The sequence below is a fragment of the Arvicola amphibius genome, chromosome 1 (assembly GCF_903992535.2).
Source record: "Arvicola amphibius chromosome 1, mArvAmp1.2, whole genome shotgun sequence".
Classification (NCBI taxonomy): Eukaryota; Metazoa; Chordata; class Mammalia; order Rodentia; family Cricetidae; genus Arvicola; species Arvicola amphibius.
Genome location: NC_052047.1, coordinates 182,307,888 through 182,330,449, shown reverse-complemented (window position 1 = coordinate 182,330,449; position 22,562 = coordinate 182,307,888). Strand labels below are relative to the sequence as shown.

General features: G+C 53.3%; 1 protein-coding gene across 2 annotated transcripts; it reads left to right on the top strand.

The window, feature by feature from the left end:
• Positions 1–2,675: 2,675 nt before the first annotated feature.
• Positions 2,676–21,772, top strand: Loxl4 (lysyl oxidase like 4). Of its 2 annotated transcripts, none has more exons than XM_038330611.1 (15): positions 2,676–2,795; positions 6,715–7,011; positions 7,548–7,726; positions 8,546–8,751; positions 10,006–10,044; positions 10,191–10,410; positions 11,064–11,247; positions 11,373–11,527; positions 12,149–12,316; positions 13,015–13,177; positions 15,663–15,906; positions 17,034–17,149; positions 17,749–17,885; positions 18,228–18,339; positions 20,522–21,772. In XM_038330611.1, exons 2-15 carry the CDS (start codon positions 6,732–6,734, stop codon positions 20,590–20,592), a joined length of 2,274 nt encoding a protein of 757 aa, XP_038186539.1. In that variant the 5' UTR covers positions 2,676–2,795; positions 6,715–6,731; the 3' UTR covers positions 20,593–21,772. The 2 variants fall into 2 exon arrangements, with proteins under 2 accessions (XP_038186539.1, XP_038186530.1); XM_038330602.1 differs by having other exon boundaries at positions 11,061–11,247.
• The last annotated feature ends 790 nt before the right edge of the window (positions 21,773–22,562 follow it).

Sequence of the window (22,562 nt, the reverse complement as noted above, 5' to 3'; positions counted from 1 at the left end):
TTTGTTTTTTCTGATCACCCCAGGTATTAATTCCTTTCTCTTGGCTGTGACAAAAGCAACTTACCCAAGGGTTTCTACTTTCCTCACAGTTTGAGGGTATAGCCCTTTGTGGCAGGGAAGGCGCAGCAGCAGGGGCAGGAAGTAAATGATCATGCTGCATTTGCAGTTAGGACGCAGAGTGACTGTACCAATGCCTAGCTCACATTCTCCTTTGGATTCTGTTCAGGACCCCAGTCCTTGGGACAGTGCCCCCCACAGCTAGTGCAGATCTTTCACCTCATTAACCAACCCCACGCAGAAAGTCCTTTCTAGACATGCCAGAGGTTAGTCTCCTCAGTGAGCCTGGCTCCTGTCATGCCAACAGTCAGCTCTAACCATCATACCCTACTTCTCACCCTCCCCTTCAAGGCACAGGTGCTTTGCCGGCGAATCTGTATCTCCCCTCACCCTCTCAGACCTGTGTTTCTACTTCAATTCACCGCGGACACCCTCTGTAGATGACAACCGTGTGGCTTTGACCGTGTCGTATAACCTCTCCCTCTGCCGCATCTTAATGTGTCATTAAAATTGTGAGACTAAGATGCACGGAATTTTTGAAAGGACTGAATGAGATGGAACTCAGAGCAGCTGTCCCCCAACCTTCCTGTCGTTACAGAGATCCTGGCAGGGGCCTCTCCTGGCAGGTTGGTTGAATGTATCCCCTACTCTACAAACTCACTACTAAGGGGAGGACAGGACCACAGGGGCCTTGTCTTGTGTCTTCCCGGAATCAGTTTGGGTACCCATGACCGCTAGGCCCATATATTCCATCTATGAGTAATGGCTGAGTGTCTGCAGTATGGCAGGCCTGGTAGGACAATCAAGAAGGTCAAAGAGCTGCAGAGGCAAGGCAGACACACGCTTGGCCTTGAAGGGTATGGGGGGGGAGGGTTACAGACACTGGGCTGAGGGCCTGTGAGTCCAGCCAGGCCGGAAGGAGGACGCTGCAGGCCCAGTTAAATTCCAGCATTTCAATCCAATCACAGCCAGCAGAGATGAACTGAGTTCTCCTTTTTGACCCTCACAGAATGGTACTTAAGATTGAGGGTATAAATCTGGGCAGTGGGGGTGCACGCCTTTAATCCCAAGCATAGGCAGGCAGATCTCCGAGTTTGAGGCCAACCTGATCTACAGACTAAGTGTCAGGACAGCCAGGGCTGTACAGAGAAGCCCTGTCTCGGAAAGGAAAAAAAAATGAGGTTCCTTCAGAAAATCCCTCTACAATTAAGCCAAGGCCGGTATCCTCGCTTCTCAAGGAAGACCCCTCATCCACTGCCCATCACGCCTCTGCCCAGTCTTACAAAGTAAGGACTTCCGGACGACATCAATTCATTCATTGGGCTCCAAGGTATTTTTAGCTCTGGGCAGCCAGGCCTGCCTGGTGGGTGACTGGCAGCAGGCAGAGCCTCCGTGTTGCTCCTGGCTCAGCATTAGAGGTGGTTGGGTGGAGGGCGCATACCTGGTATCCGGGTCCACAGCTGCCTCATTGTCCCTGTGGGAGGAGCCAGGTTGCTGTCTCTGCCACTGACCCGGGGCTGGGAGCATTCTTTCCTGTTGATTCATCCCAGGGAATGTTTTGGGTCCAGGTCGGGTGGGGCAGGGCCACTGGGGGGACATCTTAGACATGAGCAGCCAGGGGTGGACCCAGGTCTCTGGCAACAGGGTAACGGTGACCTGGCCGATAAGTGTCATCTTGGCTCCTATTACCTTCTGTCTTGAGGTCATGTTTATTTGCACATCCTCCCTCTCCAGACTGGGGCAGCCCCTGCCAGTGTCTAGCACCTTGGCCCCTTTTCTAGCACATAGGAGAAAATCAACAGAGGGTCCTGAATGAAGGAGCCCTTACAGGGACACCTGGTAAGACCGGAGGTGAGAGACAAGCCACACTGCTCTGGGACTAGGTGAGAAGAAGCTGAATACTTCTGTCCATTTCACAAGTGGGATCCTGAAGGAGTGGGCAGGACCGAGACTGGGTAGTCTGAGGCTGGAGCCGGGGAGTTATTTCAGCTAGGGCTCCCCATCTCAGGTCTTCCAAGTGTTATATTCCATAGCCTCTCACTCCTCACTATCCACCATTGCCCCTCCATCCCCCACCCACTTAGCCTGACAAGGGCCAAGTCTTAAGTTGTCCCCAGTGTGGCTTATGACTCTGGGAAGCAAGTCCTGTCTCCTGTCTCACAATGAGCAGAACATCTCTAAGGTTGCATTCAGTGAACCTTGAGCACCAGGTCAGAGCGGCTACCCCGTTACTCAAGCACAGTACCCTACCACTGGAACAGGGCGTTCACCCCAAAAGGGCACCTGCATTGTCCTGCATAAGCAGCCCGCGGGATCCAGACCTAAGACTGTGGGGAGCTCAGGGCCACGAGGTCAAAGGGACACACTTGATCTCATATGAGACAAAGGAGGAAACCGCGCCTGCATCGGGACTCGCAGACCTGATCATCACCCCCACCGCGCCTCTCCCGGGAGTCTATCAACCAACCCCACCGGCCCCCCCCCACCCCCCCGTGTTCCCCACAGCGCCCGGGACTTCCCGGCTTGGCCCTGTCCCGAACTGAGCGCCTGGCTGATGGCCGGCCGGGCGGGGCGCCCGTGCACACAGGCGCGCCCGGGGCGGGGCCAGCGGCCTCCCCGGGGAAGGCCCCGACCGGGGGCGGGAGACTGTAGGATAAAAGCCCCCAGGGCGCCCCGAGAGGCCCGTTAGCGCTGCTTGGCTGCGGCACCCGCCCAGCCCCAACCTCCGGACCCAGCCGGTGAGCTCCAGCTTGACGCGATTCCTCCGGCTTGCCTCTTGCTGTCTGTCCTTACTTCTGTCTCTCGCGGGTGGGCAGGCCTTTAAGGGTTCCGAGGGACTACGAGGGATGAGGGACCGCCTGGACATGTCGGCCTAGGCCCCGGGTCACCACCTGCTTCTTCACTATACAAGTGCCCAAGCTGGGGGAGTCGGTCCAAGGCTACATGGGTGGTGCACCCTGGCCGGAGGGAATCTGTGTGTTAGGTTTGTGAACACACTTGTGTAATCATTTCTCACCCTTCAAGAATGCTAGGGACAGGGTAAAACCTGTATAGAACCAGATGTCACTCCTGTGACTTGGGGTACTAAGCACCAGGGAAGAGCTGGGCTCCCCAGTTACCCACCCAGAGCTGACTGAGGTGAAAGAGGGAATGGAGGCAGAGGGTTTCAAGCCCCACCTTCCCCAACCCTATACAGGTGGGGGCCCATTTTCAGGCTCTGCTTTACCCAGGACAATGATGCCGCCAGGTGCAGAGCCCAGAGCAGGGCCCAGAGCGCTGCAGAGAAAGGAGTAGAAGTGACCGACAGCTGGGGCCCAAGACAGCTTCCCCCACGTTCTTGTACTCTTTCAGCCAATCGCCCTTTGCCAGCTCTCCCTACCGGCCCGCAGGTGTTCAGCCCGGGCCTGCCAGGGTCCTGGATCTGCCCCTGGGCAGCAGGCAGGGCTGGTGCCTACACCAGAGCCCTCATACTTCAGCCAGAGTCCTGACCAGCAAAAGGTGGCGCTCCAGTCACCTTGTCTCCCCCTCCCCCATCCAGCATCCCTCACTCTGCGGTTTTGAGAGCCCAGCCTGGAGCCAGGTGGCCTGTTTGACTCCTGGCCAGTCCAGCTATTTCATTTCTCTGTGCCTTACCTTTCCATCTGTGAAATGAAGATGCCTATTCTGACATGCTTCTAACGGGCATTCCTATTTTATCTCCCAGCCTTCCCCCCCCCCCCATTCCCTTTTCCCTTTGGGAAAAAAGACTGCTTCCTTCTCCAAGGGCTAATTCTCAGCCTGCCCTCCTCCTGCACTCAGTTCTGTGGATACTGGGAGGCCTTACTAGATGGGGTAGCATTTGAACTGGGTGTTGAAGTGTGTGTAGGAGTTTAACAATCTGAGTAGAATGAGCAACAGACACAAAATCTTGAGTTCTTGGAGATGAAGGCTCTTTGGGGGAATGACGAGAAGAGTTTGCAGTGAGTAACAGTTATGGGATCCCGGAGTTGGTAGGAAATATGGGGGAACCCCTCCCAGGGTCTGCCTCCTGGTAGCTTGAACGGAAGAGCACTGCCCTGGCTTAGAGCCCAGGCTCTTGCTGCAGATCCCTGTCTTGTGTCTTCTGAGGAGACCTCCTCCATGCTGTGTGGACCTTAGCCACAAGCCCCAAAGCAGAATGGCTCAGCCCATCGGTGACCCCCAACAGCATGTTTCACCCTAGGATCACTGTTCCTCTTACAGGTGTGCAAACTGAGACACCTGGACCCTTGCCATTGACGGCAGTTAGTACTCTGCTTCCTGTCGGGAGAGCAGCTGCCTCTCAGCTCAGATCCAGTGGCCCCAGGCTGCCAGCCCAGAGTTTCCCATCCCCTCTTGTCCCTTAGGGAGGGACCGCTCTCTCTGTCTGGGGTGACTTTGGTGTGGCTCAAACCATGGTGCCCACCTTCTCAGAGGAGCACGCAGGAGAAAAGGGGCACACGGGAAGCAGCAGAGAGCATTCTGCTGGCGGTCAGCTAGCAGCCCCCTGGGCCCCTGAGTTGCAGTGACACCAGGTCAGTGTTGGCATCTGGAAGAAAGTGCAGCAGGGCCGGTGGACGATGGCAGGGGCTCAGCCTCAGTGGGCAGATGGGGCAGGGGGAGTCTGACTTCATGGTGTAGGAGGAAGGGACAGGGGGTGAGTCTACGGACCACACTTGGACAGTGGAGATCAGCGGTTCTTTCAAGCTGCCGTGGTGCTATTGATAGTTCACTGCTGCAAGTTCCTCTTCTAAGAGACCGGCGTGGGTCCGTCCAGTGAGCAGTCTTATTGACTGTTGTTACTGTTTTTGACTTATTGTAGATGTTGTTACCCCATCTTACAGAGAGGGGATACTGAGGTGCAAAGTTGCCTAGACAATTTGAACTCAGGCAGTCTGACTCCCCTGTCTCAAGACTCAAGCTCCATGCCATGGCACCTCACACACAGGCAGCCATAGATGGTTTGGAGTGCCTCCTTCACATCTGGCACCATTCTGGGCACCAGGGATACAGAGGAAGTCCTCACCACAGCTGGATGCCATCCTTGGGACTGGAGTGGCAGGGCCCAGGACCTTCTCTACTCTGGCTCATGAGCTCCCCCATGAGCAGGACTGCCAGGTAGCTAAGGCTGACCTTCAACTCTGGATCTTCCTGTCTCCAGCTCCCAAGTGCTGGGATTACATGCTGATGCTCCCGTTCCTGGCTGACCCGTCCTGCCTTTAAAAGCTTTTCCAATCCTCCTGTTCTGTGTGTGGCGAGGGTAAGGAGTAGTGTTTAATGTCTTCCCTTCTGTGCCTCAACACCTGGCCTAACTGATAATCCCCAAGAGGCCAGCTGTCCTGGCACATCTGTAATCCTGAGAGTTGGGAAGCAGAGGCAGGAAGGTCCCAAACTCAAGGCCAGCTCTAGCTAAATAGCAAGACCCCCCCCCCCCCGCCATGTGTGTGTTTATCACTCAGAAGACACAGCATTGGCAGGGTGTCAATCTTCTCCGTCCACTCCTATAGTGACCTCCAGAGCCAAGGTGGAGGAAAGTCAGCAGTGGGGGCCTCGGAGACTCTAGTAGCTATATTCAACCATGGTTCATCTCTGTGTCCTGCCCTGCTCTCCAGTCCCAGGACTAAGGGACACAGGTGGACCCTCCCTCTAATGTATGTGTCCCTGCCTGAACCCTCCCAGGGTTCCTCATTTTTGACAAGATGAAGGAAACACGCTCTGTGAAGCACACACACCCCTGACCATCCGGGACCTGCTTGCACCTCCCCTTCCCTTCCAAATCTCAGGCAGGTGTGGGAGGTGGGCACTTCCTGCTCTGCTCTCGCTTGACTTCTTTCCTTCTTCCTTCTTTTGCCCACCCTGTCCTCTCCAGCTGGACTCTCCCTTTCCAGCCTGGGAGAACTCTTATTCATCCAACAAGACCCGGGTTAAGTGGTCCCTTCTCTTTTTTATGGTTCTTTCTTGGTTTGGTTAGTTGGTTTCTGAGACAGGGTCTCATGTGGTCCAGGCTGGTCTTGAACTCATCATATAATTGAGGCTGACCTTGAACACTTGACCCTCCTGCCTTTATCTCTTAGGTACTGAGATTATAGGTGGGAGCTCCCATGCCCAGTTTACACATCTCTTCTTTAAAAGTCTCCCCTAATGCCCCTTCTGTGTGTAGTGAAGGTGAAGACTATATAATGTCTTCACTTCCATGTCCCTACACCTGGCTAAATAAGTGGCCCCAAGCCAGGTTCCTCCCAAAAGTGTAAACAATGCACCGGCCACACAGCTGCATGAGCCTGGGCTGTGGCTGTCGGGACAGGCCACCCAAACCAGAGGAGACAGCAAATGAGATTTGGCTCAACCTCCTCACCTTGGAATAAAAGACTAGGTCAGGCCACACAGTAGCAATGGAAGAGCCCTGACTCCCCTGAATATTCCCTCCCACCCCAGCATTCCATGAACCTTTTTTGTGGGTTTGGGAGTAGCATTTTACCCTCAACTTGGGGTGCCAGAAACATCAGATAGCAGACAAGTGTGTTACCACTAGGCAGGTGCGTCTTGCCTGAGGGTACCAAATGCTCCAGGGACAGCATTTGGTGAGCAGGCCTCTCCTCTTCCTGCCTACACGCCGTGAGGATAGGTGGAGGTGGTGATCACTGTCTGTTCCTTCCCCAGGTACCCCTGAAGTCACCATGATGTGGCCCCCACCAGTCACATTCTCTTTGTCCCTGCTGCTGCTGCTAGGCCAAGCCCCTTCTAGCAGGCCCCAGTCATCAGGCACCAAGAAGCTCCGGCTGGTGGGTCCAGCAAACAGGCCAGAGGAGGGCCGCCTGGAGGTGCTGCACCAGGGCCAGTGGGGCACTGTGTGTGACGATGACTTCGCTCTCCAGGAGGCTACAGTGGCCTGCCGGCAGCTGGGTTTTGAGTCAGCCTTGACCTGGGCACACAGTGCCAAGTATGGCCAAGGGGAGGGTGAGTGACGGGAGACACCGCCCCACAGGATGCAAAGAGATGGGAGCCAGCTTCTTTCTCTTAGGACAAGGCTGCCTGAGGCTCCAACAGAACTTTCTAGAAGCCCACTCAACCTTTCATGACCGGGTCAAATGTCCTCTTGAAGAGAAAGCCTTCCTGAGTATAGCTGCAGAGGACCTCTGCTCTGACCTTCCCATTCTCCCTTGGATTACCAGCATCACCATCACTAACTGTAACTTCTCTGAGCAGAGTGATTTGCATATAGTGGGTACTTAGAAAGTGATGGACAGAAGGACAGACAGATGTACAGGTGGGTCTGATCACTAGATCTACCTACCACTATCCACAGTTTCTGTGGGCCTGACTCCAAGAGGAAGCAGTGGGCAGGGGTGTGAATACTAAGACACCCCCCCTCCCCACACACAGAACCAATTCCCTTCTTCTCCCTTGCTCCTCAGTATTTGATAGTGTAGGGTCCCACCCAGGAGAAGGGTGTCTCTCCCCTCATCCTTGAGCTCATTTTCCCTCCCCCGCAGGCCCCATCTGGCTGGACAATGTGCATTGTTTGGGCACCGAGGACACCCTAGACCAGTGTGCATCTAACGGCTGGGGCGTCAGTGACTGCAGACACTCAGAAGATGTTGGGGTGGTATGCCACCCACAGCGCCAGCGTGGCTATCACTCTGAGAAGGTCTCTAATGCCCTCGGGCCCCAGGTGAGAAGGCTGTCCAGGTCCTGTCCTGAGCTGAGGGCTGGACAGAGCAGAAAGCCTCCTGCAGGGTGAGCCTGGAGGAAGGAGAAGGGATGAGGCGCGCTGGGCTGAGCAGCAATCCTGACCTCAGTTTAGTGAAGAACCAGTCAAGGGACCAGACGCTCGGCCTGGTGGGAACCTCAGAGGCTGTTCCCCATGAGGGACGTGGGGCAAGGGGGCTGCTTCACCCACAAGGCTTGGCCACAATTGCTGTCTCTTCCCAGCACAAACAACCCCAAGCTAAAAACAGCCCAAGCCAAACAACAGTAATGGGCAGGGCAGCGAGCTGGCTCCCACCCTCTGCTGCCGGGCGGCCTCTGCCTGAGGACAGCTGGCCCTAGCACACTGGATCTACAATGGACCACCATGGGGGTTGCACACTGGTTTAAGTCACTCAGGGATAGGGTAGTGTGGGTCCACAGGATACAGAGGATGGTCTCAAGCAACAATTCTTGCCCATTTCAGCTCTTGTCTGGGTGGCACAGGGAAGACCCCTCTGTGCCCAGCAAACACCCCCATCCTCCAAGGGCTCCTGTCTAGACCCCAGTTTGATAGATCTGAAAAGAGGAAAGAGAGGATCTAGACGAACCAAGACTTTGGCTCCCACTTCCCCTGTAGCCTTCAGCAAATGCCTCCCTCTCTCTGGGCCTGACAACCAGGGGCAGGAAGATGGCTCTGAGCCTGGCTTTCTTAGGAAGATCTGCAGCGGCCTACAGGAGGCTTACAGAGGGCCTATAGGACCCAGGGACTTGGCCTGTGGTGAGGTGACTCTATGCCTTGCAGGGCCAACGGCTGGAAGAGGTGCGGCTCAAACCCATCCTCGCCAGTGCCAAAAGGCACAGCCCCGTGACGGAGGGGGCTGTGGAGGTGCGGTACGAGGGCCACTGGAGGCAGGTGTGTGACCAGGGCTGGACCATGAACAACAGCAGGGTTGTGTGCGGGATGCTGGGCTTTCCCAGCCAGGTACCTGTCAACAACCACTACTACAGGTAGGAGGGGCAGGGTTGCCAAGCTGCTCCTGTGTGTTTGCGTGTGCATGGTGTGAACCTTAAAGGGCTCAGTGAGATTCTGGAGGGCCACACGGTTGGGGTGGAGGTCTGTAGCAGAAAAGTCCTCACGTGTTGGAGGAAAACACACCGACTGAGGACATCTCCTCGACTTGCTGAGTTATGGACCCTTCAAGATAGCTAAGAGTGAGCAAGGAACTTCGAGGTCCTGAGAATCATCTAGAAGTGGTCAGAAAGTAAAGTCCACGCTTGCCAAACCAATAGAAAGAACTGAATGTGGTACCCAATAAATACAATTGAATGGGAAACTTTGTGTCCCCAGTTAAAAGAACTTTACTGAAGGTCCTTACAGTGTAGACAGGCTGTATCCTGGTCTTGGCTCCATCAGGAACTAGCTCTGGTTGGGGTAGACATGGCCTCTGCTGGGACTCTGAGCTGTCCCGGGAACTCCTGCTCTGATTCCAGCCAGACCATAATTGGGTTGCATATAAGCAAGGGCCCTGGGTGGGGAGTTTGCGTGAAGGAGACATAAAAATACTCTGTCAGAAATGTGGCCAAACTGTCACAGAAGATTGCATCAACTCCATAAATAACCCCCACAACCCCAGTCCTACCAGCTGTGTCAGTGACACCCTCAAGCCTTTCTCAAGACAGAGGACTCCCCCGGGGGCCTGTGAATCATCCAGCCTGCCCCACCCCTATTGGGTTGCCAGGCTTCATCTAGGCCATTGCAAGTCCCTTGCTTCTGGCTTAGAGCAGCCTGGTTCTGCATCAGAAGCATGGTGAGCAGCCATATGACTCTGTCCTGGGGATGATGGCAACATGGGCCCCTGGTTCCCCACCACCTGGTAACTGCAAATCAGGCCCCGCCGACTTACCGCCCTTCAGCAGAGCAGCCCTGGTTACAGCCTGGATGGCAGTCCCTGCCCCAATCCCCCCAACAAGGCTCTCCACTGCTACTGTTCCCAGCTATCTTCTCTAAGGGGCCCCATGAAGGATCCCTTCGTGCGAACTGGGAGTGGAAAGAATGAGTTGCTTATTCCATGGCAGCCCTGCCACAGTGGAGACTTTAGAGGGAGAAACAGAAGAAGAAAGAGAGGAAGAGGGAAGGGGAGGAGAAGATCTGGGGGAAAGTCTATGAGCTGTGATGTCTGCTACAAACTTCAGAACTGAGGAACCAAGCGGGGAGCGGGGGATTCTTGCACCCCTCCACCCTATCTGTTTTCTCTACCACAGAAAAGTCTGGAATCTGAAGATGAAGGATCCCAAGTCTAGGTGAGGAGTGATATTTTAGGGGGCAGACATGCATGTGGCATGAAGTGCCTCCCCCTCCTCCCCTGATCCCTTGTCTTTCCCTCCCCTTTTCCCTGAGCTCCCTCATTCCCATTCAAGCCCTCAACCCATACTTCCTTGTCTTCCAGGCTGAATAGCCTGACAAAGAAGAACTCCTTCTGGATTCATCGGATTGACTGTCTGGGGACAGAGCCTCACTTGGCCAAGTGCCAGGTACAGGTGGCTCCAGGCAGGGGCAAGCTTCGGCCAGCCTGTCCAGGCGGCATGCACGCTGTGGTCAGCTGTGTGCCAGGGCCCCACTTTCGCCCACAGAAGTCGAAGCCCAGGCGCAAGGAGTCCCATGCAGAGGTAGGCCCCAGGGTACCCTTGAGCAGCCTGAAGGTGGCAGTCCTTCTCAGCAGTGCCCTGCCCAGTGGGTAGAGGAGAGAGGAACCATAGTGGCAGGAGGAGCTGGGTTCATAGAACAAAAGAACCTTGAGATTTTTTTTTTTTAAAGAAGATCATTTATCATCCCACCAGAGATGGAAAGTTGACATCACTTGCCATGGATAGAAAACAACTGTGAATTAATTAAATTGTAATTAAATTGTAGCTGCAGAAGTGAAGGTATTGAACCTGAGCCTGGCCTTTTGTTAAAAAAAAAAGTAGGCAAGAGCCGGGCAGTGGTGGCACATTCCATTAATCCCAGCACTCAGGAGGCAGAGACAGGCGGCTTTATGTGAGTTCAAGGACAGCCAAAGCTACACAGAGAAACCCAATCACAAAAAGACAAAAAAAAAAAAAAAAAAAAAAAAAAAAAAGGAGAGAACCCATCTCCCTCTCCCCCACGTCACTGAAGAAGCAGAGGCTGAGAAGGGATAATTGTGGGAAGTCAAAGGCAGGATTAGAAACTGGGCCTTGGCTCTGGCCTTGAAGCTTGAAGAAGCCCCACCCCAAAGTCTACCCAGTGGCTCAGTGCCCCTGGTTGCCCTTCCTGATGCCGGCTTCCTCCTCTTTAGCAGGAGCTGAAGGTGCGCCTGCGCTCTGGGGCTCAGGTGGGTGAGGGCCGTGTGGAAGTGCTCGTGAACCGCCAGTGGGGCACAGTCTGTGACCACAGGTGGAACCTCATCTCAGCCAGCGTCGTGTGCCGTCAGCTTGGCTTTGGCTCTGCCCGGGAGGCCCTTTACGGGGCCCAGCTGGGCCAAGGTGAGCAAGGAGGTATGGGGTATGTAGGGGGGTCCAGATATGCCACTGGCTGTCTTGGTGGCCCAGAACAGAAAAGTCATGGGTGTGATTTAGAGGAGCTTCACACAGTATGCCCTTCCCTGCAGGGTTAGGACCCATCCACCTGAGTGAGGTACGCTGCCGGGGGTACGAGCGGGCCCTGAGTGACTGCCTTGCCCTAGAAGGGTCCCAGAATGGTTGTCAACATGCAAATGATGCTGCTGTCAGGTGCAACATCCCCAACATGGGCTTCCAAAATCAGGTGGGTTTAGGTCTGAGCATGTCCTCAGGCAGGGTCTGGGCAGCCCCCAGGGCACAACCTGGAGCCAGGAGGAGGGGTTCAGAACAGCTACTGCTTCAGCCGTGGTGATCCAAGTGCCCTTGGGGCTGGCCCGAAGAACTCTCTTCCGTCACCTGGCCCCACATATATTGCCCTGGATGGCAGAGAGACATGGGACTTTATGGCAGACACACTGGCTCATACTCCCAGGTCCTGAGCAAAGTTGAGAAGAAAGGTGCTTTAAGCCAGAGCCCTCTGAAAGCAGTGCTGGGGAGTGGCACTGGGGACTGTGGGCAAAACTGCTGGCATCTCGGAAAATGGTACTGACTCTCTAATGCAGTGACAGTCAACAAGGTGGCAGTTATAAATGCCCTTGGCAAACCGCGTCTTCACTAACGGTGGGAGGACTAGAGAGGAGGAAGGTAGGCACCAGGACAGAAACCTCTGCCACAAGCACTCTGAGTCAGATTTCTCTAGTGTGCAGGGCTCTCACACACTAGCGAATGAACTAAGCTCATACCAGAGGAGACGGGTGGCGGTGGTGGCTAGGTCTCCCAGCCTGCAATCCTGGCTTCTCCCCTTGAACACCTCTGACTATTACAGGTGCGCTTGGCTGGCGGACGCAACCACGAAGAGGGAGTGGTGGAGGTGCAGGTGGATGTGAATGGGGTCCCACGCTGGGGGACTGTATGCAGTGACCACTGGGGGCTCATGGAAGCCATGGTGACCTGCCGACAGCTTGGCCTGGGATATGCCAACTTCGCTATCAAGGTAGGCTTCCGGCTGCCTCCTCCTGTACAGCCTCAGCCCCACGGGCTAGCAGGATGAAACTCTGCCAGAGCTGCTGGCCATTCATTCCTTCATTCAGCAGTTACTCACTGAGTGAAGCTATGGGTTTGTCACCAGAGAGGGTTGGGGATGCTGTGATAGGTCAGAGCCCAGCTGAGGGAAGCCTGCTATCTATCGTCATCTGTGGGGAATCACAGTTAGCCAGACCTGTGGCCAGCAAAAGTTTGACTCAGTTGAGGAAATGAGGGGCTGGGGATGCAGTGTGCTCTCCGGAGAGGAGGCTGCATAGTGCAAGGGTAAATGTTACAGGGGCAAAAATCACCATAGCCAACAGGTCTGCTGCTGGGTGATGCAAGGGTAGACTTCAGAGGCCTGGGCTCGGGGTGAGAGGAGCAGCTGGGAATGAGGAATCAGGCTTGTCCTGATCAAACAGCAGTACTGCCTTCTTGGAGGTGGACAGGACAGTGTCACAGGCAGCAGGGAATTGCTCCAATGACATAAACTTTTAATATCAGAGGGGTCCAAATGTGACATGGATTGGCCATGAGGTAGGGCTCTCATCGGTAAAGATTTTTGGCCTGTGCCGGACTGTCTGGTGGGGATGGCGTGATGGAGGCATTGGAGTGACTTGCACTGCAGTCTGTCTCTGCTCTGATGGATGATGCTGGTTGTCTTCCTAGGATACCTGGTACTGGCAGGGGACACCAGAGGCCAAGGAGGTGGTGATGAGCGGGGTTCGCTGCTCGGGCACAGAGCTGGCCCTTCAGCAGTGTCAGAGGCATGGGCCTGTGCACTGCTCCCATGGCCCCGGACGCTTCTCAGCTGGGGTCGCCTGCATGAACAGTGAGTGATGGGACGGGCGGGTGACAGAGTCAGGGAGGGGACACAGCAGCTCCGCATTGCATTCGCCAGCTGTGTGGCTGAAAGCCTGCCCTGCCCGCCTTCCTCTTGAAGTCTCTGTGAGAATGAAAATTGAAAAACACAAAGCACAAGGAGCTAAAGGGGGTTTTTCAGCTGGGGATTATGAACAACAGCTTTAGACGAGTGGAGCAGAACAGGAAAGGCGGCCGCCATTCCATTTAGTGAGGGGAATGGCTTTTCTAGGAACTGTGTGTGTTCTGAGTTACAGCAGAAAATGAATCGATTTCTGTTTGTAGGAAATACTTTGAAATGCGCTGTAGAGGATATGCAAATGGGAGGCACACCAGAGCCTAGGGCCAAGCCGTGGCATTTACCCAGCAGGCTCAAGGACTAGACTATTTTGTGGCAAGAGTTCACCCCACAGACCCAGATTCTCAGGGTAGCAGCGTTTGTTTGACATTGACCAACAAGGCCAGAGCCAAGATAATTACATCCAAAGGCTGCAGGCTGGCACCAACCCCAGAGGCCACTTGACCTTCTTCCCAGCCACGCTCCAACCCCAAGACATCTTAACCCGTCAGTGAGCACGCCCTTGGGAGAACCCTGGGCCCACCCTTCTCACTCTCCCCTGAAGGAGATAGGATGTCAGTGGTGCCCTCTGCACCCAGGCCTCATGGCATGCTGGTGACCTGCTCAGTCTGCACCCAGGCCTCACAGCATGCTGGTTACCTGCTCTCAGTCCCCCTGCTTGGCAACCTCAGACTTTCCCTTTCTTCCAGGACAGCTGTCTTCTTGAGCACATCTGGTGCTAACAGCTGGGCAGGTGGCCAACCAGCAGCTTGTACTCACCCAACCTCCTCTCTCCCTGTCCCTCCCCCTCTGTCCCTCCCCCCTCCCTATCCCTCCCTCCCCCTCTTCCTCCTCCTCCTCCTTCCTCCCTCTCTCTCTCTCTCTCTCTCTCTCTCTCTCTCTCTCTCTCTCTCTCTCTCTCTCTCTCTCTCTCTCTCTGCTTTTTTCCTTCTTTTTTGTTTTCCCCTCCCTCCCTCTGAAAGCTCTCTTTTCCTTCAGGAGCTCAGGTCTGTCAGTGGCCCTATCCTAGCTTTCTCCAACAGAAGCCACAGGAAGTCCAAGGGCATGAATACTGAGTGACACAACAGGCATCATATAGCACAGCACACTCCCAGCCCAGCCAGAGACACAAGCCAGTGTTCCAACAGCTCTCAACACAACAGGCACCATGCAGCATAGCACACTCCCAGCCTGGCAGAGACACAAGCCAGTGTTCCCATCCACTCGCACCCGCATAGAACCTTAACCCCAGGTGCCTCGACCCAGATACCTAACCCCCCCCCCCCCAACACACACCAGTGAGGAAGGCCACACGGTGGTGACAACAATGGATCACTACATACCAGTCCCCATGCTTAAGGCCAGTGAGGGTAGAGGCTTCAGAAGAGAAAGCCCCTTAAAGGGGAAGGAAAAGGCTGAGCTGACTAGTGAGACTTAGGTATACTAGATTTTAAAAAAACAAACAAACAAGATTATTGTTGTGTGTGTGGGGTATGCATGTAACTTTTGAGAGTCAGTTCTCTCCACTTGGAATACAAGGATTGAACTCAGGTAGCCGGGCTTGCATGGCATGCACTTTTACTGGCTGACCCATCTTGCTGACCTCAGGTTGGACTCATGCATGCAGAGCAGCCCTGAAGATACTCTGGGTGCCTGGAACACCTGTGGAAATGGCTAGGCTAGAATGAGCCAACTAGAGGGAGCACAGAACCACACCTCAGCAGCCTGGACAGCACAGTTGAGGGACAGGCTCCAGGAAGCATGGAACCACACCGCTACAGCCTGGACAGCACAGTTGAAGGGCAGGCTGCAGGACCAACTCCTTCATTTTCCAATCTGGTCCTCTGGCTCCAAGAGCCACCGAGAGACTGAGGCCCAGGGAAAGATAAGGACTTGGCTGAAACAACCAAGTTAGGTATCAGTAAAGCCTTAGAAAAGCTCTTACTAAGCTACTCGAAAGCACTTTGTACGATTACAAAAAAGCATTTTACAAAAGAAATAATAGTTTACATCCATTTCCTATTTACTGCAGGACAATGTGCTACGTCCATTACAGATACTACCTATTATTACTAATACCAATATGATTCCCACCTCGTAGACGGCAAACATGAGACACAGAAGCATTAAGCAGTCACAGAGCTGGTAAATGATAGCAGTCAGAAACTCAGGAATGATGAAGGCTGGCTCCAAACCAGAAACCTCCACCATGACAGTGGAGTTGCCTCACAGGTCGAAGTGATGGGCTGCTCTGCTTATCGTGAGAACTCACATCCCCTGACTCAGTTGCCCTTGTCCGATGTTCCTTCGGTAGTCTGGGGGCAAATCTGTGCTCATGCTGGAGAGCAGGCTCTGCTGCCTTCTCATTGCGCCCCCTACCTTGCCCCCTACCGCCCAGCTGCTCCAGACCTTGTGATGAATGCCCAGCTGGTACAAGAGACAGCCTACTTGGAGGACCGTCCGCTCAGCATGCTGTATTGTGCACATGAGGAAAACTGCCTCTCAAAGTCTGCTGACCTCATGGACTGGCCCTACGGACACCGGCGCTTGCTGCGCTTTTCCTCACAGATCTACAACCTTGGCCGGGCGGACTTCCGTCCCAAGGCTGGCCGCCACAGCTGGATTTGGCACCAGTGCCACAGGCTAGTACCTGCCCACACTTGGCTCTAGAGGGTGAGGGACGAAAATGGAGTCCCGGGACTAAACAGTTTGGTTTTCCCTGGCCTCAGGTAAATTCCCGGTTAAGTCTGCTTTTCTAGTCTCCTAGGTTGCCTTACCCCAGGAGACAAGGGGAATCCCTGGAGCATCTACCTGCCCCCACACCCTTACAACCTTCCTTGGATGTAACCATGTGGATGGCACACATGGGACCAGTTGCCCACAGCAATATTCCAAAGAGATGTGATTGCTAGCAGTTGGTTTCTGCTAGCATGGTGTTACACGTTTCCCATATTGGACATTAGGTGGCCCCAGTCTTCAGAAGCCAAGTAAAATGGGGACCCCAGAAACCTGGAGACCCCAAATAGGATGCTTGCTCTGAAGAAGAGATTGGCAGGTTTTTGTAATAACAAGGCGAAGCCTCAAAAGAATGGCAGGGACCAGTCTGGTACAGAAGGAGACGGTGAGCATCCTTTCTTATAAGGAAGCTCCAGACCAGAAAGAGGAGAGGCAATGTCTGTGATAGAGGTAGAGTGGAAGGGATTTGTACTATTTTCTTTCAGGACATAGCCGTGTGTAGAAAAAGCTGAGAGGAATGGGCAGCGATTTGGGGACTTGGCCTTGACTGAGTTAATAAGCACCTTTTCTGGTAACATGCACAGAGCTGCCATTACCACTGGATTGGAAAATATGGCAGCAATTTGGTCCCAGGCTGACAGAGAAGAGTAAATTCTCTCCCCATCTTCTTCACTATGAGGCCATCTCTGGGCCAACGCCTCCCAACCCCCCACCTCTGCCTTGGATCCTAGAGCCAAGGTCCCAACCTTCTGAAGGCTGCCAGGGGCAGTTTGTACTTTTTTTTTTTTTTTTTTTTTTCATACCTGAATTAAGATTCCGAATAAAGGGGACAGCTGAGCCTTGCTGCCTGACAGGCAGGAGTGTCAGCAAAGAAGTCTGTAAGCACGCTAATCTTGGGTTTGGGAAGAAGGGCACTGCCCTGTGATTATGACTTTCCTCCTTGGGTAATGATGGGGCCTCAACCTTCCCTGCTAACCTCTCCAGATGACCCACTCCTGTCGCCACGGGGCTGACAGCTCTGCTTCTTCCTCAGGCACTACCACAGCATTGAAGTCTTCACCCATTATGACCTGCTCACGCTCAACGGCTCCAAAGTGGCTGAGGGGCATAAGGCCAGCTTCTGTCTAGAAGACACAAACTGCCCCACAGGTTTGTGGGTTCCTATTCACGTAGCCTCCCACTGCACTCTCAAGTACCTTTGGGGTCAAGCTCCTCTCTTCCCTGCTCTCTAGCCCCAGGCTTCTGAAGAGTATAGCTTGGCAGTAGCACTCAAGGCAATTCGGAAACTTCAATTTCTGCCTTCTGAAACCTTTGGCGGAAAGTTCTCATTTCTTCTCAATTCTCAGCACTCTGTACCACCTTAAAAGACTCAACATGTTCAGCAGCTCTCGGAGGGCAGGGAATGTGTTATTTCCTACTTGTACCCCACAGTGATCCCTTAGTAATGTAACCGGGTAAACACCAGCCTTCTGAGGGCGGGTGGACAGAATCAAAACCCACACTTCTTAGGCCAACAGAGAGTTTTACTAGAGCATCCAAAGCGTGACTGTCTTCGACACAGATGTAGTTTGCCCACGCCAAATTCAGTTAGCATGATTCTATAGCCGGGCAAGTCATTTAACTGAGCCATAGCCCCCAAACTCACGTACTGGGCACAAGTCCAGAGCTGGTAAAGCCAGTTTGAAGACTAACTGCTGAAGCCTACGAAGGACCATGCAGTGCCTGGTCACATGTACCCTCCCTTACAGGAGTGCAGCGGCGTTATGCATGTGCCAACTTTGGGGAACAGGGAGTGGCTGTAGGCTGCTGGGACACGTACCGGCATGACATCGATTGCCAGTGGGTGGATATCACAGATGTTCGTCCAGGGGACTATATCTTCCAGGTAAGGTCAATTTCCAGCAGTTACAGACGCTCCGGGCTCAGAGGAAGGTGGTTTCCCGTGGGATCCAGCAGATCTATCCCTTTGAGGAGCTGTGTTGTAGGGGACGAGCCCTCACGGGGATGCCAAAGCTCTGGGCTTGAGTCTCTATTCAGTGGACACTGGGCAATTCCTAGTCCTCATCTGGGAAGAGGACGCTGATGTGTTCTTCCTGAGGGTGACTACGGATCAGCACATCAGGGTACAGAAAGGCAGCTTTGTGAAATAGTAGCAAGGTGTAAAGAACCCTCCACGTCAACTCACTCAGAAAGCACATCACCTACCTTGCTGTCCCCTCCCCTGCAGGTGGTAGTGAACCCCACAAACGATGTGGCAGAGTCCGATTTCTCCAACAACATGGTGCGCTGCCGTTGCAAGTATGACGGGCAGCGAGTCTGGCTGCACAACTGCCATACAGGTAACTCAGCCTTGGTGACAATGGCTTATGTAGGAGGGAGCTGGGAAACTTTATGGGTACACCTGGGTGTGACTTGTGGAATGTGCAGATGGCTGTGGACAGGATGACACTGGTTGGACCGCCAACCTCACCACCAGTGACTACACTCCGTTATGAATGACTGACTGTGAAGTTCATTTCCAGTCTCAGAATCCTTCCTATCCTCTCAAGCCACAGAAAGATTTTCTTTTCCTGGATGGGTGTGGTAGTACATTCCTTTAATCCCAGTATTTGGGAGGCTGAGGCAGATAGATCACTGAGTTAAGGCCAGCCTGGTCTACATAGGACAGCCAAAGTATGTAGAGAAACCTTGTCTCAAAAAAAAAAAATGCTTTTCCTGCCACCCGTGCCCCCTTTCCTGTAGTTTTCCTGAACTGCCACCTTCTCAGGGAAAGTTCCCCTTGGTCGCTACTGTTCCCTCCAGCTATAAGCTGGGCAGAGGAAGCAGCTGCTTTTTGTACAGAATCCTCCATCCTACAGATGAGCAGGTCTAGACTTGCTAAGGGTGTGTATGTACTGAGCTGGCCTTTCTGTCAGTGTGTTTCGAGACCCTAACTGTGTAGATCAGGCACAGACAGTAGAATCAGGATCTCAGTGCAGCAGAGGGGGTACAGGCATACAAACAGATAACCCTAATATGGTAAACAGCCACAAAGGGTATAAAGTAGATGGGGAGCAAGCAAGACCTGGAGGCTGGATGAGATGTCAGGAAGAGGCATTTGAGTGGGATTCTGGAAGAGGGGGAGATAGAGAAAGCAAAGAGCATCCTATGTGCCCACCTTCTAACCCCAGCCCACCACTCTCTAACCTAAGACAGGAAATTGCAACCTGAGGGTTTCTTCTTTTCTTCTTCTTCTTCTCTTCTTCTTTTTCTCCTCCTCCTCCTCCCCTCCTCCCTCTTCCTCTTCCTCCTCATACTTAGTGTGTGTGTGTGTGTGTGTGTGTGTATGTGTGTGTGTGAAGGTATATGCACACGTGCAAAGTGTCCATGGAACCTCAAGGCATTGGATTCCCCTGAACTGGAGTTACAGGCCACTGTAAGCCCTGCAGTGTGGTGCTGGGAGCCAACATCAGTACCTCAAGAGCAATGTACACACTTAACTGCTGAGCCATTCCTCCAGCTACAGATTTTTTCCTTTAAAATTAAAAAATTTTGTTTGAAAGTCTTGGTATGCAGTTCAGGCTGGCCTTGAACTTGGAGCATCCTCTGTCTCAGCCTCTTGGGTCCAGGCATTACTGAGGATAGGCATGTGCTGCTCTGCCTGGGTAGTTTTCTTTTCTAGAAACAGACTACGAGCTTCCAGATCACTGAAGTGCTCTCCAGTGAGGGGCTACAGGAGGCTATGCTGTGGTGGAAAAGCATTTCCCGGGATTCCAAGGCCCTGGGGTTGGGGTCCTGATTCAGCGACAGGGAGCAATTCCTGGTTTTTCCATCTCTGAAACAGGGACGCTGATGCCTACATCCCATGGGCTTCTAGGAACCACTGACAAATTTCAGTCAAGGAACAACGTTTGTTTGTTTACAAATTTCTTCCGTGGTACTGAGTTCACCCAGGCGCGTCTTCCACAGGCTAGGCAGGCATCCTATCACTGAGCTACATCCCTAGCCTCATGTGTTTTCAAAGTAACTCTGCCAACAAATGGGGGAGAATGAGAAGGAGCATCTAAGCTTCACATCTGGGTAACTGAGTAAACTCTGCTGACCTGGAACAAGAATGTGAAAGGAATTGGGACAACAGAGCCTTCATATTTGGCCTGCCAGGGGACCAGGGCAGTGATGAGGAAGAGAAAAACAATGCCAGGAGGTAGAGCCCACCAGAGTCCTCACACAAACGTGAGAGCTCACTGCAGTGCACCTGAAGCTATGTGACAGGAGCACTTTAGAGGCCTAGGAAACCAGTGACCTGAGCCCAGGGATAAAGGAATGGAAAACTGCTATCCCCTCTAAGCTTGCAGGGGGAGGGGCCATCTGGGAGCCAGGCGATAGCTAGCACCATGGAGGAGGGTGAAGCAGGTTGGAGTTGTAGTCACAGGCAATCCCTGCCACTCCAGACCCACAGCAGAGGAGACGGCTGGCCTCTCCACCCACTCCCAACCTCCTGTTGTGGGTTTGGCTACTTAGCTGTTCTCCTTTGGCCCACAGGAGATTCCTACCGACCCAATGCAGAGCTCTCCCTGGAGCAGGAGCAGCGACTCAGGAACAACCTGATCTGAAGCCTGTACTGCACAGTCCCAGCTCAGCTACACACCAGATACCTCAGCTTATGGGAGCCGTGCCCTTCACAGAGCCCCGACGCACAGGACAAGGGGCCAGTGACAAGGAGCACCGAGAACCTGCTCAGGAAGCCTTTTGATGGCCAGATCACCACCCCGGATGGCAGCACTCTCAGGATGGCTCTAAGCCTCTTACTAGTGCCTATGGCCTATATAGATAGCATGGCCTTGAGGCTTTAGCCAGCTAAGTCTTCTCTTCCTTAAGGAGACTCAGTTTGTTTTAAAACTTAATGCACAGTTCTCAGTTTCAGGAGCTCTAAGTTCCTTAGGGATGAACTGTGGCCAAGGCCCCATCTGATTGGTGGTCTGAGGATGTCTTGGGAGGAGCGAGGACAGAGGACCAAAGAACACAAGAAATGGAGTCAGCTCTCTGTGACGAACTCTGTGCAAATACTGTGCAAATAACGGCGTCAAAGTCACACCTGGCAGAGAAGTTGGCGAATGCAGTGCCCCACCTTATTCCCACTTACAACTCACACCTCAACCTCTGAAGCCTCTTCTGCATTCTGTCCCACACCAGGTGTCTCTAATACCCCTGAACCCTCAGGCCTCCCTCCATTTCCTGATGGGTCAACCACCCCACATTACTGGGGCTGGGGTGGGAGGCAAGTCACACAGTAATGGCAAGACAGGGCTTTTCCTGCAGAGCAGCTAGAGATCAAGAAGACAGCTGAGGTCACATAAACTCTATCTCTGTCAGGGTCTCTGCCAAAGGAGCCAGCACATGTTCCACATCTGGCAGGCAGTCCTGTCTCTGTTAGGATCACTCACATCACAGGGTTAGCCTAAATTTCAGACTTAACCAAGGCCACTTCACCTTAGACAAACTTTTGCAATTGGGAAGAAAGTGTCAATCAAGTCACTCTGCAGGAACACAAAGACAGGTCTGGTAGAATTAGAAGAAGACTGGGGAAACCAGAAGTGAGAACACTTAGTCAAGGGCCAAGCCTGGGAAAGGCCACTGACCACATGTGAGGTGGCTGTGCTCCATTCTTGCTCAGGTGATATAAGACCCCAGGGACTTCTTGGGCATGTCTGGAACTTTTCTCTACTGACATGCGCACAGATGATCCTTCTAGGTCTTTCTAATGCCAATAAAGTTTTCTCATTACAAAGACTAGCCCAGCTGTGCTCCTGTAGCTTCCAGTGCCCTGCACTCTGCCCTCTTCCCTCCAGAGCTAGACCAGGATGCACAGACTGATCCCTTGGGACAGCGCATCCTGGGCTGTTTCCCGAGTCAGACACCAATCTGCTTTACAATTACCACCTCCTACCCCAGGCTCAACTGAAACTGGGGTCAGAAAGGTTGAGAGGTGATGGGGAGGAGTAAGAAGGTACAATCCAAAGACCGTAAACTTTTATAATAGAGGCTACAAAACCAAATAAATGGGAGCAGACAGAGCTAGTTTACAGAATGCTCCTCCCCCACAATACACGAGCTACCCCGATAGTGAACAGGGACATGTTTCAGGGGTACCGGCTGTGAATACAAAGCTCCCTTCTCCATTTCTTCCATTCCTCATCTCCTTCATCTGGCCGAGGAAGCCTATTTTGGTGTAGTAGTTTAGGTAAACAAGGGAAGGACTGATTTCCTGTCGGGTCCAGCAAACAGTGGCAACATTATACTCACACATGAAGCTAACGGTCTGAGAAAGAATGTGCGGCTAGATGGGGGTTGGCGTGGGAGTGGAGACTGATGACTAGATTTGGGCAGAGAGCTTACCCTTGGCTTCTTGTTAGATCTAGTTTCCAAGAGGCCAGAAAAAGCAGGCTGGGCGGATAGTAACCAGCAGCATGGGCCTCAGCCTCCCTGCCCACATCACACGGCTGGTAGGTGCAGCCGGTTCTAATTCCTGGAAAAAGCGATACAAGGGCCGGGCTGTTAAACTTCTGAGCTGAAAGAGTAAGAC